Source organism: Ptiloglossa arizonensis, chromosome 2 (genome assembly GCF_051014685.1).
Source record: "Ptiloglossa arizonensis isolate GNS036 chromosome 2, iyPtiAriz1_principal, whole genome shotgun sequence".
In the NCBI taxonomy this organism is placed as follows: domain Eukaryota; kingdom Metazoa; phylum Arthropoda; class Insecta; order Hymenoptera; family Colletidae; genus Ptiloglossa; species Ptiloglossa arizonensis.
The window spans coordinates 17628392-17646769 of record NC_135049.1 but is presented as its reverse complement, the minus strand read 5'-3'; the positions used below and the strand labels follow the sequence as shown (position 1 = coordinate 17646769).

The following is an 18378-nucleotide window of genomic DNA, read 5'->3' as shown; positions in this document are numbered from 1 at the left end:
ATGCTGCGACAACGGAGACAGAGAAAAAACAGAATACATCGTGGAAAATCGTCGCGAGGACATTATCGAGAAAATTGCAACCGAGAACTCACACCGTTCGCAATATTGCAAATGCTAACCACGGTGTCGCGATGAAAAATTCCGTAGTTTCTTCGAAGAAACGCGACGAATCGTACAACTGGTGGTTACCCGGTACCATCGTTAAAAATAACGCCAAGATCGGCTCGTTGGTGAAATTTCAAATCGCTTTTCGATCGTTGTCGGTAATTGCATCGTTCGTGTGCGTTTCGATCGATCGAAAGGAGGAGGATTCGTCGCGGGAAGCGTGCCAGCGGAACCGAAACCGAAAAGAAAACGCGCACAATTGTTTTCCAGTAAGCCACGGAGAGAAACGACAAGGACGAACCGCGCGTACGAAATCCGGGGCGCCCGGTGATCGCGTCCGCTACTGGCTCGCGATTCCGCGGAGCGGGGGCGGCGGCGACGAAGTGGAAGGCAACTAGGAGGCACCGACAGTAGCTCCCAGACAGTGACTCCGCGCGGAACAACATGTAACCGGTGAACAAGATCTTGCAGTGTTATGTCATCGATGACAATTCTTCGACGAGCACGGTGGTTCCATCGTCAACGATTCGCGCAGCTTCGATCGTAACGTGGAAACGTAGCATCGAGTTCGAGACGGTGTGCAACATCGTCGTCCACGGGGGGCGGTTCGCCCGTGGAAAATCGAATCGCGTGGATAATCGAGACGGAGAAGAGAAAAGAGAGAGAGACAGAGAGAGACAGAGAGAGAAAAAAAGGTGAACAGCGAACCGCGGTGGGTAATCGAAGGAGAAAATTATCGCCGCGAACTGATTATTCGGGGTGAGATCGGGCAACCACCGCGTAAGTAGAGAGAGAACGAGGGGAGGAGTATAGTGGAAACGATAACGGCGGAGAGAGAAGCGAACGGTTCGAGAGAAGCTCGATGGGTCGAACATACTCAGTGCTGCCAGCCGTAAGCTCGACGGAGTCGACGCCGCAAGCTCGATGCAAATCGACGTTGCGGTAGATGCCAAACGATGAACAATCGACGAGCGGCGGTGATCAATCCGTGTAGTCCCTCGGTTCTCTCGCACGGTGTCACGGTTCGATAGCCGGATGAACGTCGACGACCTCCGCTATCGGCGAACCACCTTGACGACCGTGGAATTATCTCCGCCGGAACCACTAACCTCTTTGGGCAGTGTCGACGAACTCGCGGAACACTCGGGGTCCTTGTCTCGCGGAAGGTAAGAAGAGAAGAGGAACAAGAAGAAGAAGAAGAAGAAGACGAAGAAGAAGAAGAAGAAGAAGCAGAAGCAGAAGCAGAAGCAGAAGAAGAAGAAGAAGAAGTAGGGGGATCGAGGAGTAACACACCCGGTGGGTCAACGACGGAAGCGTCGAGGAAGAGGAGAGAACGTAGCCCCGGTGTGTCCGGTGCATCTGGCTCGCGGAAGTGCTCGGGTCAACAATGTCAATGCCCTTCAGATCGATCGTTGTTGCATGCTCGAAACTGACTTGTCTGTTAATGAACGGTGAGAATTTCGTTTCCGGGGCGGTTCGAGGTTAACCTCGTGGCCGATAACGCGTTTCAATCGGTGACCGAACCGGTGTACCGAGAGTCGCGAAGGAAATATACAAGCTCGAAGTGAAAGAGAGAAAGAGAGAAAGAGAGAGAGAGAGAATGTAAGAAGAAGTCTTCCCACCTAACCATCGTTCATGTCATTTGCGCACGGTGAACGTTTCGAGCACCGCTGTCGGACACCGCGTTCGTTGATCGACCCAACGACCCGAGACCCTTGAAAAACGCTTGGACCGCGATAAAAGTCGCTGCAAGAAGAAGCAGTCTCGGTGGACGAGTGGCAGTGTAATAACAGCTCGTTGGATGGAGTGATGAGCGGGGCCCCTGCACGGGGCACAGCGCCCCGTCGTCAAAGACGTCATCATCATCATCATCACCACCATCATCAGAAACACCAGAAGCAACCGCGGGACGAACAATCGGCCGAGGAACCGGAAGAGAAACGTCCGAAAGTGAATCCGATATTCCTGTGGGCCTCGCAGCGCGAGCAACGTATCGTCGAGGTGAGATGCGAGGACTACGACAAGAGGAATCGCATCAAGCTGACGAAAACCGCCCAGGGATGGCGTTCAATACCGAGGACAGCGTCGAACATGTACTCGGCCGGCTTGGGGCTAGTCGCCACCCAAAAGACAAGCAGCGCAAACTCTACGAGTACGTGCGACACAAACGACGTAAAAGGGATCGAGAAACGTGCCGCAGAGCTCAACTTGGATCTTCAACGTATCTCCGCGAAAGAATTGACAAATGGACGGACCAATGGTTTGGTCACCAGGGACGGTGTTGGACGGAAGAGGAACTACGACGAGATCGATGAAAGTAATCGACGCGATTATCGTTTCACCATGGACAATCTACGGAGCGATGCAACGAGAGTCCCGGCGACTTGGGACGAGGAACGACGAGAAGCCTCCAGTACCGACGACGAGGACGACGACGAGGACGAGGACGACGACGACGACGACGACGACGACGAGGAGGAGCAAGACGAGGACGAAGAAGAGGACGAGAACGAAACCGAGGAGGAGAACAGGTACGAGAAAGACTATCCGAGATACAACGGAAGGAGTAACCTCGAGAGGCTGCAGAAAGACAAGCTGTTCCAGCCCCGGGTAGTGCTGGAGCAATTACACTTTTCTCAATTGCCCGAGGGCGTTCATCAGAATGTCCTTCAGAGTCAAGGAAACGACGAGAAGGGGCGAAACGCGGACGATGTTATCGCCGTTGAAAAGAAACCAGTCGCGGATTGCGAAAAAAGGAGACACTCGAACAAGGCGGGCATTCAGGACATATTGAACATGATAGACGCGACCGCGTCACCGGTTCTCGCCACCGATACGCCTAGCGCCGATCTACCGGTCGACTCGACCAAAACGTACGAGGTGCTCGACGAGAATCGTCACGGAAAAAACAACGAGTGCAAAGTCAAAGACACGAGCGCCACCCTGTTGAACGGTGTGTCCGTTAACGCGAAGAAACGATCGAGAACGGGCTCGATCTCCGGTTACCAGGACAACGTGGAACCACGTCACGTACTCGTCGACGACACGATCGAGATACACGAGGAGAAAATACCAGGGAACTACGACGACGTCCGGGAGGAGAAGACCAAGAGCGTTAAAGAGGACGTTGTCGTCCCGGTGAATCACTCGGATACGAAATTGTGCAAGATCGTCGAGGCGGACGGTGGTCTCGGTCATCGAAAGTGCAAAACGAACTCACGTACCAAGTATCAGAACCCGAGCGCGATCTACGAGGACACACCGTTGGACACCGAAGAGGAGCGTCCCGACGAGCCCGGTGAACCGATCAAGGTCGACTACAACGACAGTTCGAAGATTCTGAACGCTCTCAGAAACACACCGGGTCTCTCCGTCTCGATAACCAGGATCCACACACCGGACGGTATGAAGAGCATCGTGATACCGTTGACCAGGCCGGCCTCGAAGGCCTCCTCGTTGAGCAGATCGCCGGATTCCCAAGCGGAGTGCGTCGAAAGGTTGTACAAGAACGCCGATTCGGCAACGGAGACCCAACGGGCCATTACCTCGCCGAAAAATCTACCCGGTCTTTCGATCGTCATACCCAGCTACCGTTACCGAAATCCTCACGCGATCGCGGCCCAATCGATCACCTCGAGCACGAAGTCGCGAGTCGAGTCCCCGGAGAGCACCGTGAACTTCACCAAGAACGAGGTATACGCGGACGAATCGAAACTGGACAAATTCCCCCACGAGGGTGACGACGACGAGAGGGAGATCGAGGAGGACGAGGACGACTGCGATTCCCAGGTGCTCGAGGACCTGATACGCGAGAAAGCGGACTCGTTGGCCTACGAGTCGGATCGGGATTATTTTCACCGGCAGAGCATCGGGAACGAGGGTCGGAAAACTCCCCTGGACGGTGGAAAGAATCAAACGCACGGGATCGGCTGGAGCAGGAACAGCGAGGCTCAAGCGAAATGCAAATATCAGGATGTAGAACACTTCGACGAGCAGGTCCTCGAGGAGCTGAGAACCCGTGGTACGGTTGTGTCGCCGCAACCGAGTGGTATTCCGTGTTCACCGGCTTCCAGGAGGCCCTCGTCCGCGTATCTCGAGAGGTTGCTACCCAGCCCACCGTGCTCGGTGTCCTGCTCCGAGGACGCGAAGAGCGACTTGACCCTGAAGAGTATCCTGGCGTCGCCGAATCAATTGGAGGCGCGGGACTACGAGAAGCAGAAGGAGATCTCGAGGCGTTGCGATCAGGTGCCCGGTGATCATCGTAACGTGCGCGGGGATCAGGTCAAGGACGTAGAGAGGATCGCCGGACGGAAGAATCGTAGCTACCACGAGCGTGGCAACGTTCACGGCCAGGAGACCAGGAACTCGGTTAGACCGATGTCCAGCGGTGACATTCACAGCACTTATTTCGCGACCGATCGTACCGGTCAGAAGAGACCGTTGTCCGCCGAGTGGTCCACCGTTAGACAGAAGGGTCAATCCACCTCTTATCAGAAGTCCTTCGGTAAGCATCAACGGTTGCACGCGATGGACGAAGCATGCGCAACCTCGAGCACCACCGACAAACTACTGGATCCAGCTAGTCAACTACGCGAACTGGTCGAGACGTCCGGTCATCTCATACCGGATCCACTGTTGGTACCCAGGGATTACCTACCGGGTCTGGCCGCTGCCCCGGCCACCGAAATACCAAAATTGTTGGCCTCCAGGCCCGAGCTCAGACTACCGGACGCGTTGAACCGACCGGATCTACTCAGAGATCCGGATCTGTTGGTGATATCGTTGGCGCATCTTCAGCACGTCCTCGATCACGGCGAGGGCCCGGTATCCAGGTCGCGACAATCACATCCCAGAGTCAACAACGGCACTAACAAAGGGCCCGGTCACGCGAGCAACGGTACGAGAAACGTGTCCCAGACCAGGCCGAAACTCAGCTGCAAACCGATCGGCACGTTGATGCCCGCACCCATCGATCTGTCCAGCAGTCGACGCACCAGCCCTTATCCGCCGTTGCTCAGGGTACGGAGCGGATTGCTCAAACAGGAACCGGAAGTGAGCTCCACAGCGAGCTCGCCGGACGACTCGCAGCTTTGGCATCCACTATTCGGCAGGTAACATTTACTGATCTTTCGTTTTTCATACGTTGCTAAATTGGACCGCGTTTACGCGACACGTACGGCAATGGCGACGGTTACCGAGCGACAGCGCTTCTCAACCTCCACGATCACACTCCTACGGATAACGCGGTCTTCGCGGGCAAAGTTTCACCGTTTCTAATCGAGAGACGATTCTCGATCGTCGTTTAATTCGCTGTATTTTCTCCAATTTGGAAAACCATCGCCGTTTGGAATCGAAATTAAAATTCGATTACTACTTTCTTGTAAGATGTAAATATACGTATATGAAACGTTGAAATGAAAATGTTCCGCTTGAAATTAATTACACTATTCGAAGGATTTCATCGAGGTGATAGTTTCTGGTAGCAGATAGAGCTTCGAGTGCAAAGTTTAACCCTTTCGCTCCGGCAGGCGTATATATACGTCCTCGAAGAATGACCATTCGTATACGAAGAACGTATATATACGCACTCGAAGAATGACCATTCGTATACGAAGAGCGTATATTTACGCCCTCGAAGAATCACCATTCATGTACGAAGAGCGTATATATACGCCCTGAACAAGTGGTCGCTGAGGTACGAAGAGCGTATATATACGTTCATACAATATTTAGAGTCTTTTATTTTCGTATCAATCTTTTCATACTAGGATTATTAACTTTTTGCAGAGGTGCTCGCGCGTAAGATACTTACGTTAAATTAAACAATATTGTTCTCGATTGTTTCCCGATCGGAGTAGCTGGAGAGAATGTTTACTTAACTTTTTCGCGTAAAGTTCACTTTTAACTATTTTTAAATACTTTCATTTTTATTATTAGAAATAACACTCACGCATTAGACATACTTACATTTATTGATCGTTTAAAAGTTTAGCAACTCGTTAAGAAAACGTTCAATATTCTCGTTCTATTTCTAATCGTACAATTGCGCAACCTTTTTACAAACACCTGTTGGATACCGTACATTTATGAATTATATCAATCGGTACAAACTCGTGGATTCGAAATTATAAATACGCGCGGTAGATCTAAAAATTACCGATTCTTCTTTAAACCATAATGCAATCTTTTAAACGTAATTGCGTTTACTCCAGCAACGCGAAGTAATTTCCTCTCGAGTTCTTCTGCTTTCAAAAATACCTCGTTACCTCAAATACCCAATTTTCTCGAATCGAAACAACGAAATTGCAATCTCGAAAATAAAGTAACCCCGAAACGATACCACAATCGTTCCCAGCGGTACCACCTCGTATAATTATTTCGATCGTGTCCAACAACCGAGTATAAAATACAATCGTCGAATTTTCCAAGGACAAATTGCATTCAACGTTAGATAGATTCTCGATCGAGCGTATTTTTCGAAAGCAAACAACCAATAAAGACTTTATCTCCGACACGTGAGCGCAACCGTTTGTGAAACACTTTCGTATTCGCGTATGCAAAGCACAGGAAACCGCACAGCTAGGAAAACGCGCCATTTATTCGAGCGATACCAAGTTTCATGACATTTCGTCGCATATAATATTAACGCGTGGCATAACGTGCATTCCAACGTAAAGAAATATTTCATGCCGAGGAATTGACGCGGTACACGTGACCGTCGAGTGTCGTTTATTTTATTCAAGAACGCGAAAAGAATTTTGTATATCAGAAACGTCAAGCCGTGTTCACGGTAATAAAACAGTAACGTCGCGTTTAGTTTGTCAAACGCTTTGTCCACGAAGGTTCCACCCGTGGTGGTGGTGTGTGGTGACGTGTGGCGGTGGTGGTGTGTACGCGTGTCTGTCTTTTGGTCGATGTCTTTACGAACTGCAAGTTCATTGAAACTTTTTAACCGCGTTAAGCATACAGCGGCCCGAACATATGCGGGTAACAATTTCAATGGCCCAAAGCTGTACAACCATTGTGACATTGTCTTACGTGTATTCGTGAACGAAAAGCTTTTCAGCGAAATTCTTTTCCACCCCCCTCGAGATGTTATTCGATAAAGATAATTATGCACGGTTATTTTATTTACCTTCTGGTATGCAAACGAGGAAAGGGAAATATTGCATGAAATATGTTGGAATGAAATACGTCTGGTCTGTACGACGACGACGACGACGACGACGACCACGACTGTAATTAATGCGAAAGAGAGGGGAACGAAAGGGTAAAAAAAGAAAAAAAGAAAAAAAGAAAAGAAAAAACATCATGAAAAGCATATAAAATTGAGAGTCCATGGATTAACCTCTCACTGCATCTGCAATCTGCATCTAGAAGCAGAATCAACTTGCAGACGCGACGTTGCCAGTTAAAAGAAAGATGTTAGTGCCACGCCAATATACCGTGAACGCATTGTTTCGTTGAACCGGGTTTGAACAACGAAGAAGAATCGACCCGATGGAACGTGACATTTTTTTAACAGCCGGAAATCCTTTCGGTGTTATCGAAACGAAATCGGTATCGGGTATAAATCGAGTTTGAAAAATACCTAAGCTGGAATTCCAGTTCGCCGAGTATTTTGCACGGTGTGAGTTTCTTTACGTTCTGAAAACATTGAAATTTTATTCCGCTTTCTTTTTCGTTCTTTCTTTCTTTTTTTTTTCTTTTTTAAGTATCAGATTACAGTGTCGATAGGAAATGTTTATTACTTTTGGCTGTTCGCAAGCACGAGTGGTGCCTTAAAGCAACGCAGTGCTCCTCGAATAGAAATTAATGATTTGAAATTTCAAAATAAGTAATAATGTAAGCAGCAATAGTAGAATAATAATATTAGTGGCTTTCTTTGCATCGGTAATTTACGAATTAAATTAAATATTACGTTTCGACCTTTCGTTTAATTTTTCGTACATTGTTGGTGTACTAGGAGAAAAAGTTATATCCGCTTCTTTAATTTTAAACACGATTCACATTTGTATTTCTATAGATGTACATTGTTACAACTTTTCGTTTACGTATTAGTTTACGTATAAGGAATCTCGAAACGTAACGTTTCGTTTGTAAGTTTTTGATAAAATTATTAATTTTCTGCCTTGACTACAACCTTGTCGAAACAATAGAGTTACGTTAATTGCACGAACGAGAACGGAATCTTCTGTACTAAAGTTAGAATTGTTAAAAATGGTAGAATAATCAAGAAGATGGAACCAAGTGAGAATTCACTCGTGACATTTGAAATTAAAAAGTTAATTATTTAACATCGGACCGTAACGCGTCCGGGACGAAGGTTCAATTCGTAAAATTACTCGCGAGTAGTACGAAGTATAGAAACATGGAAATTGTGTCGGGTTGAACGTCGTACGGGAAGAATAAAATTATACGAATAATAAGTTCGAAACACTCGACTTGTGAAGCTTCCCCGTAATTACGAGAAGCGTAAAGTGTAATGGCAAATGAAACGAAATGAAAGTACGTCACAGAACGACGCGGGGGACATCTGTGACAGGAAGTAGTCCTTGCGATAATAGTAGAATCGAACAGGATTATTTCGAGTCGAGTTAACTTCAATTATGAAAACGAGATTGTTGCTCGTCGAGGTAGAATTTCTTTGTATCTAATGTGAATTCAAAGAACGTTCGTACAATTTGAAGATATCAATTTCGTACAATCTAAAGATACAACTTTCGTATAATTTCAAGATACAACTTTCGTATAATTTACAGATACGTGCTTTCGTGTGATCGTACAATGATAAATAACACTTGAAAAATTAACCGTTCGCGGCAATTGATTTCGATGTCGCGAACACGTACCGTAATTAACGTTTTCCTCGTTTTCTTTTTTTTTTCTTTCTTTTAAATTCTCTCCTCTCTCGGTTCGACCGTACGAATTAAGCGCGAACAATTTACATTGAATGGTTCCGCGGGTACACGGGTTTCAACTTGTCGATCAAAACGCGAAGACTCGTCAAATTAGCCTTTAACGCGGTACGTACGTATTGCATTCGCGGGATATCGTAGCGATCGTTAATTAACTGTCAACATCTTCCAGAGCGGTTACTATTTAACGAACTATGTAAATTCGTCGTGTGTAGTACACCGTTCGCTCGAGCGTCTCGCGGTGCTCCGTAATTAATTTATAACCGTGGAATCGAATATTTGTACGTTGTTCGACGACACAACGATAGCAATTAGACGATTAATCGCTGAATTAAAGCGTAAGAGCGACTGCCAGGGCGTTTAACTCCACGAGCATCTTGCCCTTGCCACTTTCACCGTTCGATCCTAGCTCGCTTCGCTTGTTTCGTGGCTGTTCCTTCAAGGACAATTAAATTTCGATCTACCCACTCGTTAGCGATGGGACCGAGACGTGTTTCGATACCACCGACAATCGATGCTCCCGTATCGAACGATTCCGAGAAATGTCTTCAAACGACTCGTGATTTATCGAGACACGCGACTGGCCTATCGGTAACTATTAATTACGCGAACCGATGGATGCGTGTTCGATTGCACTGACAATTCATCCGAGAATAAAAGTAGCGATAATTACACTCGAGAAATCGGTGTGAACGTTGAATACAATTAAGTAACCTTTTAAGGTTGAAAACCCGATGGATTTTAACGAAAGTAGCGATAATTACGCTCGAGGATCGGTGTGATTGTTGAATGTAATTAGTAACGTTTTAAGATTGAATTCCTGATGGATTTTAATGAAAGTAGCGATAATTACGCTCGAGGATCGGTGTGATTGTTGAATGTAATTAGTAACGTTTTAAGATTGAATTCCTGATGGATTTTAACGAAAGTAGCGATAATTACGCTCGAGGGTCGGTGTGATTGTTGAATACAATTAGTAACGTTTTAAGATTGAAATCCTGATGGAGTTTAATGAAAGTAGCGATAATTACGCTCGAGGATCGGTGTGATTGTTAAATATAGTAACGTTTTAAAATTGAATTCCTGATGGATTTTAATGAAAGTAGCGATAATTACACTCGAGAATCGATGTGATTGTTGAATATAATTAGTAACGTTTTAAGATTGAAATTCTGATGGATTTTAATGAAAGTAGCGATAATTACACTCGAGGATCGGTGTGAACGTTAAATATAATTTGTGATTTTTAAAGTTGAAATCTCTATGAATTCGATCCGTCAAGTTTAAGAGAAAGGAACGAATGGAAGAAATATATCGTGACAATGACAAACGATAAGGATAAATAGAATTAGTAATTTTTGTAGCGTTGGATTTTGATTAATTGTTAGAAATGCTCGCATCGAACTGTTCCGAGGAATGTCTTCGAACGATTTGTCATTTATCGATACACGCGTGTGTCGTACCGATTCGTGTTAATTACGTCAACCTGAATGCATGTTTAATTACATTTACAATTCATTGGAAATAAAAGTAACGATGGTAACACTCGAGGATCGATGTGAACGTCGAATACGTTTGACAACGTTTTGAAATTAGATTTCGATGAATTTGATTTCTGAAATTTAAAGGGAGACAAGAAAGGGAACAAACGTACAATGATAAACAATCTGACAAAATCAATCTGAACGATAAATATAATTAGTAATTTTTGAATGTTACATTTTCATTATTTGTTTGAAATTAACGCTCTTGTGCGAAACCACTGCAAGGAATGTCTTCAAACAATTTGAGATTTATCGAGACACGCGACTATCGTATCGATATCTATTAATTACATCAACCTGAATACATGTTTAATTACGTTCACGATTCATCTCTTCTCTCTTCTCCGTATGCATGACGAGGTATTCGAAACATGCTCTTTGAATAACTTGTTTACTTTCAATGCTGGATAGAATTGTTTCGAACAAATCTTGTTCAGTTTCAATGGAAAAATAATCTAATATAGGTAGTCGTTTTGTAGGTCAACTTTGTTTCTCTAAGTGGAACAGATGTTTCTTTATTCACCTTTGAATAGTGTTTTAAAATTACAATAACATATGGTTTCAACCATATGCTGTTCAGAGCATTCAAGGTCGTCGATAGTTAATTACAAGGAAAAATATTTGAAAAAAAAAACATTGCAAGAGGATATCACGTTCTACGAGTGGAATTCAAATACGACGAACAGAATTTTTGAAAAGGTTATTTCGATATTGGTCGATATTAGATTTCGTATCGCGTAAACTACGCACTAGTAGCATTAATATCGTTCCGAAGTAATTTATTGGTGAAAAGAAGGATTTCTCTCGCATCGTGAACATCATTCACTCTTTATAACTTCTTGCATTATGCACACTTAATGATGCTTTCGAGGAAGCATCAAGGTGGTTGGTACCGATTCAGTTTCATATCTACATATTTTATACGGTACCATTTCCATCGCTACTCGATGAAACTCGATGTTTCAAGAAATGTCAACAAGTGTACACTATTTTACATACTAGTATGTAAGCGATGGGAGTGATACCGAATCAATATTATCGATACTCGTCATTTGTAAGCTAGCTTCAAACAGTATCAACCACGTATCGAGTAGAATTGTTAATTATTCGAAATTGTTGCAAAAATATTTATACATATTTGATACTTGTACAAAAGTATCGACACCCATTTGATACGTATTTGATACTTGCACGAAACTATCTATACTAAAGAAAAATATCGATACCCATTCGATACATATTTGATAGTTGCACGAAACTATCTATACTAAAGAAAAGTATCGATGGTCATTATATACATATTTGATACTTGCACAAAATTATCGATACTAAAGAAAAGTATCGATACCCATTTATACCCGTTGATGTATCAATCCCATCTAGGTCCGTTACAATATTTACGATAATATCGATAATATCGATATCCACTATCGTACAGTATTCTATCTTTCAATATTTTGTATTAATCATTTTGGTATCAAATTGCTCGATTGTGGTCGATACTTAATCGTATCAATCCTATCGCTACATATTTCGATACCTGGTTCAACACTTCAACACGCTGCTTAGGAATTGATACGTATCGGTAATAACGAGTGTGTCATTGGATAGGTCCGATCAATACCAGTTGCAATATTCCTGAACAATTAAGTTGCTATTGGTTATTTGTATCGAAGAGGTATTCGTTACGAAAGTGATGGTGTTGAAAATTGCTACCATCTGGCTAAGATATTTAATACCTTTCAATATTCCGTATTACTTACGTTCATATTGATACCTAATTGTACCAGTTTCTTTACTACATTCTACCAGTATCGATAATAACTCATTTCTATACTCCAACACGCTATTGGAAAATCGATACGTATTTCTATTAACGAGCATGCCGTTGAATCTGATCTATCGCTACTAATCACGGTAATCCCGAACAATTAAATTTTTATTCATTATTTCCATCGAATAGGAATTTATTAGAAAAGTAATCCTATTGAAAATTGCTACCCACCGTTTAAAACTTTGATATTCTTCAATTTTTTTTTTTATCAATTTACCATCGATACTTAATCGTATCGGTTTCTTCGCTATATCCTATTAGTACCAATCAGAACTCGTTTCGATACGTGTCTCATACCTCAGGTATAACGTAATTACTTAATAAATACAAGTATGTATTTAACACAAGTATGTCATTGGATCGATCCCATCGTTACCGGTTTCTCCGCTCTAATATCCCCGGACAATTAAATTTCTATTCGTTATATATATATATCGAGTAGTTACACTCTGCCAAAGGTGTACAGTATAAAAGTACTCAATACCTCGTACACAATACACTTCGCTACCTGTACGATTCCACGTCGTATCGTCGGATAGTTGATACGTATTCTTTATTTACAAACGTGTCATTGGACCGATCCAATCGCTACCAATCTCTATTATCCTCGTGTAATTAAATTTCTATCGGTTATTTCCATCGAATAAGCATTTGTTACAAAATTACCCATTATTTGAAACGTCGATGTTTTTCAATCACTCGTTTCGCTACCTGGTAGTCGATACGTCGTATTCGCTATTCACAAGGGTGTCGTTCGATCAAGAATTAAATCTCTATCAGTTATTCCCATCGAATAGATTATTCGTTGCAAAATTGCCCATTACTTGGCATTTAGATATTTTTCTATACCCTCGTACCCAATTTGTTTCACTATCCCACCTCTATCAATTATTTCCATCGAATAGGTATTCGTTGCAAAATTGCCCACTACTTGACATTTCAATTCTTTTTCAATACCCTCATAGCCACTTTATTTCGCTACCTGTTCGCTACCCAATAACACCATCAGGTAGCGGATACAAATTCATTATTTACAAGCGTGTTATTGGATTAATCCCATCTCTACAAATCTCTCAACAATCAAATTTCTATCAATTATTTCCATCGAACAGATTATTCGTTGCAAAATTGCCCACTACTTTCGACATTTTTCTATACTTTCATACCTAATTTATTTCACTACCCTACCACAAAACTACCTACTTCATACAAATTCGTTATTTACAATTTTATAATTGAATTAATCTCATCTCTACCAATCTCTCAAGAATCAAATTTCCATCGAACGGATTATTCGTTGCAAAATTGCCCACTACTTGACATTTCAGTATTTTTTCGATAACCTCGTAGCCACTTTATTTCGCTACCTGTTCGCTACCCGACAACACCATCAGATAGTTGATACAAATTCATTATTTACAAGCGTGTTATTGGATTAATCCCATCTCTACAAATCTCTCAACAATCAAATTTCTATCAATTATTTCCATCGAACAGATTATTCGTTGCAAAATTGCCCACTACTTGACATTTCGACATTTTTCTATACCCTCCTACCTAATTTATTTCACTACCCTACCACACAACTACCTACTTGATACGAATTCGTTATTTACAATTTTATCATCGAATTAATCCCATCTCTACCAATCTCTCAAGAATCAAATTTCCATCGAACGGATTATTCGTTGCAAAATTGCTCACTACTCGACATTTCGACATTTTTCTATACCCTCCTACCTAATTTATTTCACTACCCTACCACACAACTACCTACTTCATACAAATTCGTTATTTACAATTTTATAATCGAATTAATCTCATCTCTACCAATCTCTCAAGAATCAAATTTCCATGGAACGGATTATTCGTTGTAAAATTGCCCACTACTTGACATTTCAGTATTCTTCTCGATAACCTCGTAGCGACTTTATTTCGCTACCCGTACGCTAGCTAACAACACCATCGGGTAGCGGATAGAAATTCGTTATTTACAAGCGTGTCATTGGATCCCGTCTCCGTCGATCCCTCGGTCCTCGTATCCCCGTACAATTAAATTTCTATTCGGATCCGTAGCGTGGCGAGGTACGTAGCTATCGCTGTCGCGACACTTGGCGCATACAGAACGGGAAAGGGAGATGGTGTCAGGAGTGTTTTTGCGAATTGCGCGGCGACGAAGGTAAGCAGCACACGACGATACGGACTACGGTCGACGATAGCGCGATCATTTGCATTTTAATACCAGCGCGGCGATAGCGGCGGTTGTATCTCCGTGGTCTCCACCTCCGGTCTATCATTCCGCTTATAACGAGCCGATCGACGTTCCGTACACGACCGATGTTAAATATTCAAACGAGATCGAATGTGGTAAACTCGTGCGCGACCACCACCACCACCAGCTACACGTAGGTGGATGACGCGGTTCCTCGCGGTGACAATTAGCCAGGGACACAATTGAAATTCGTGGATTCGTTGAAATTCGACGTGTTCATTGTTGAATCGCGGACACGTCGTTGACGCGGACAATTCGATACACAGCGTTACCACGGGTGACGTGAAAATGGTCTATTTTAAGATTTGGGACAAAAAAAATTTGTATTCCGCTTTAAACGCGCCGCGCTCGGCATCGGGGTTTTATCCGGCACGAAAGAATTCACCGTTTATTTCCAGACGGGAGAATACAGAATATTCGGGGGAAACGAGCGAAGAGATGACAAAAGGACGGTGTTATAAAAATAAATGGAAATCAATCGGTGTTTGCACGGTACAGAAGAGAGTGGCAGGGTTACGTTTACTTCGATCGAGTTTCGAACCGAACGTGTACTCGTTAGAGGCGAGACACCACGGCCCGTATTATCGTGCGCGAATATTCCAACAGTTCAACGAATCGTGTACCTAGGGTATTTGAATATTTTCTACACCGATCGTGTATCTGGATGTTCCTAGTACCTGAGTAGCGCGACACTGTATATACGTGTGTACGTTTGGTATGTTATTGTTTGAATAGTGCGCAAATATTCGAATAGTTCGACGAATCGAGTAGTCGAGTACCTGGGTATTTGAATATTTTCTATACCAATCTGGATGTTCGTAGTACCTGAATAGTGTGATACTGTATATACGTGTGTACGTTTGGTATGTTATTGTTTGAATAGTGCGCGAATATTCGAACAGTTCGACGAATCGAGTAGTCGAGTACCTGGGTATTTGAATATTTTCTATACCAATCTGGATGTTCGTAGTACCTGAATAGTGTGATACTGTATGTATGTGTGTACGTTTGGTATATTAATGTTTGAATAGTGCGCGAATATTCGAACAGTTCGACGAATCGAGTAGTCGAGTACCTGGGTATTTGAATATTTTCTACACCGATCGTGTATCTGGATGTTCGTAGTACCTGAGTAGCGCGACACTGTATATATGTGTGTACGTTTGGTATGTTATGGTTTGAATAGTGCGCTAATATTCGAACAGTTCAATGAATCGAGTAGTCGAGTACCTGGGTATTTGAATATTTTCTACACCGATCGTGTATCTGGATGTTCGTAGTACCTGAATAGTGCGATACCGTATGTATGTGTGTACGTTTGGTATGTTATTGTTTGAATAGTCTCGAAATTCGAAGCCTTCGAGTACTTCTAAAACATTCTAACAGTCTCGGACATAATTCCCATTAGTTTCCTCGTTGTCAGATTCTCTTCGGAATCGAACTTGGTATGAAGTTTTTTTTTTTGTTACATTTTCTTCTCTTTTTACAGCTTTGGTATTCTTTTTATGATACTTGAATATTTGAACACGTGTTTATTTGCGATGTGTTATTACTTGAGTAGTATTCAAAGTTCGTAGCATTCGAGTACCTGTAAAATATTCGAATGGTCTCAGTTAGTTCCCTCGTGATTGGATCCTCTTCGAATTTGGTAAAACGGTTAGAAAATTTGTCGAAAGAGGCTCCTGAAAACGAGGTTCGTAGAAATATCGGCAACGACCAACGAGAATTTTCAAGCTTTCGAGAATGTTAATTAAAAAAAGGGGGGAGTTGGCGAATTCGAAAAGAAGACTCACGGTTTGAAACTTACGCTAGCCGGTCGCAGACAATCCCCTCGTTGTCCGTTTCAAGACCAGTAATATTCGGACCAGACATCGGAGACTTGTTGCTTCTTCGAATCGTTAAAAAGTAATTTAAAAACCTCGTTCGAGTCGAGAATGTTTTCTTCCGTAACGTATTCAAACTCGCGCGTACAGAGAGCGGTGTCAATTATGCGACAAACTAATAAATAACGATGAAAGATTTACGATTCGAATTTGAATAAACGATGATATCTTCAAAAAAAAAAAAAAGAGAAAAAAACCTATCTACATTTTACTGAATCGAGGAAACGGACAATTTAAGTAACGCGCTAACCGAAAAGACGTCGATTGATTTACATCGATCGCGCCGGCGGTGTAACATATTTCCAATAAGAAACTTTCCGTTTGGGAAACGAATACTGGTTTCGTTCGTTTTCTAAAATGTAACACTTCGAAAGAAACACGTACACACAATGTGTAGTAGAAAATCCGCTGTTTCTCGTCCGTCGGTCGGTATTCTCGGCGGTTGAACAGCTGGCATAACATTAAAGGCTGTCAGATGCAAATACAATTTACAATGATACATGACCGTGGAGATGTCTGCATATGAAAACAGTAAAATCGGTGGATTCGCAACGCGAAGACACACCGTGGCCGCGCGTGCGCGCGCGTGTCGGGTAAAGGAATGTTTTACCGCCAATTAAACTGGATACGTACGTACGGTACGTCTTTAGAAATTCGTGATGCGATTTAGACGCTACAGTTTCGAACGCCGTAATAATTGGTGAAGGGAAGTCATTCGATCACGTAGATCAGATCATTCGTTCCGAGACGAAGAGTCCGAATTCCTGAACTTTCTAGTCCTTGCGAGAACACCGTGGCGCAAAGTGGATCGGTCACTCGACTCGCCCGGGATTTATTCGATGTTGAACGTCTGCCATACTAATTTTCACGGACGACGATTTAGAGTGACTGGAATAGAATATTCGTAGGTGGTTCACAGCGGTGCGATAAGATAGCCAGTGGGCCGTCGTGTCGTTTGCGAAACCGTTCCAGCTTTCCTACGCCATGGACTCCCGCGGTGGTCGAATTCTGATGGCCGATCTTCTAACACGTGACTTCTAATTGGTGATCGAGACTTCTCTAATTAGGACTGTGTGTTCCACGATCGGCAATTGGCACGACACGAAAGTGGGTCGTGGCTTCGCGTTTCGCCCTACGTTCCGTTGTCTACGTTTCGTCGTTGCGCAACCAGATATTTCAAATTCATACTCTTCGTACCTAACTCGAAACATTGATAAAGCGAACAGCGTTGAAAGTTTCACCCTGTTCTCCTACCTCTGTTGCCCCTTCGCGAAACGTAATGTAACGAATTGGATATTTTAGCGATAAGTGATACCGCTTGTGTGGAGATTAGGATATTAGGTTCAAGGAATAGGGATTATGTGGAAATTAGAATTTGAAAGCAATCTTCGTAATGGGAAAATTCTTTACGAGTTCAAGGTTTCGGCCATTTTCTCTGTTGTTGCTTCGTAAAACGTAATATATGAATTGGATATTTTAGCAACGAGTGAGCTGATATTTGAGTAATTGGATATTTTAGATTATGTGAAAATTAGGACTCGAGAGTAATCTTCGTAATGGGAAAATTCTTTACGAGTTCAAGGTTTTGGCCATTTTGTTGTTGTTGCTTCGTAAAACTTAATATACGAATTGGATATTTTAGCAATGAGTGATAGATTATGTGGAAATTAAGACTCGAGAGCAATCTTCGTAATGGGAAAATTCTTTACGAGTTCAAGGTTTCGGTCATTTTCTCGACTCTTGTTGAAGAGTAGAATTAAATTGGAGCGAATATCCAGTGATGGTAGAAATAGTGGAAAATTGTAAAGAAATTTCTATAAAA

At 43.0% G+C, this 18378-nt stretch overlaps 1 protein-coding gene across 2 annotated transcripts in view; it reads left to right on the top strand.

The window, feature by feature from the left end:
- The first annotated feature begins 378 nt into the window (after positions 1 to 378).
- Positions 379 to 18378, top strand: part of LOC143155116 (uncharacterized) — a 56525-nt gene continuing 38525 nt past the window's right edge. Inside the window, exon 1 of one of the 2 annotated variants that reach the window (XM_076327477.1) lies at positions 379 to 5216. In XM_076327477.1, the coding sequence (XP_076183592.1) occupies positions 1915 to 5216 (3302 nt within the window). In that variant the 5' untranslated portion in view covers positions 379 to 1914. The remainder of the gene's footprint in view (positions 5217 to 18378) is intronic. The other variant, XM_076327476.1, reaches the window with a different exon arrangement.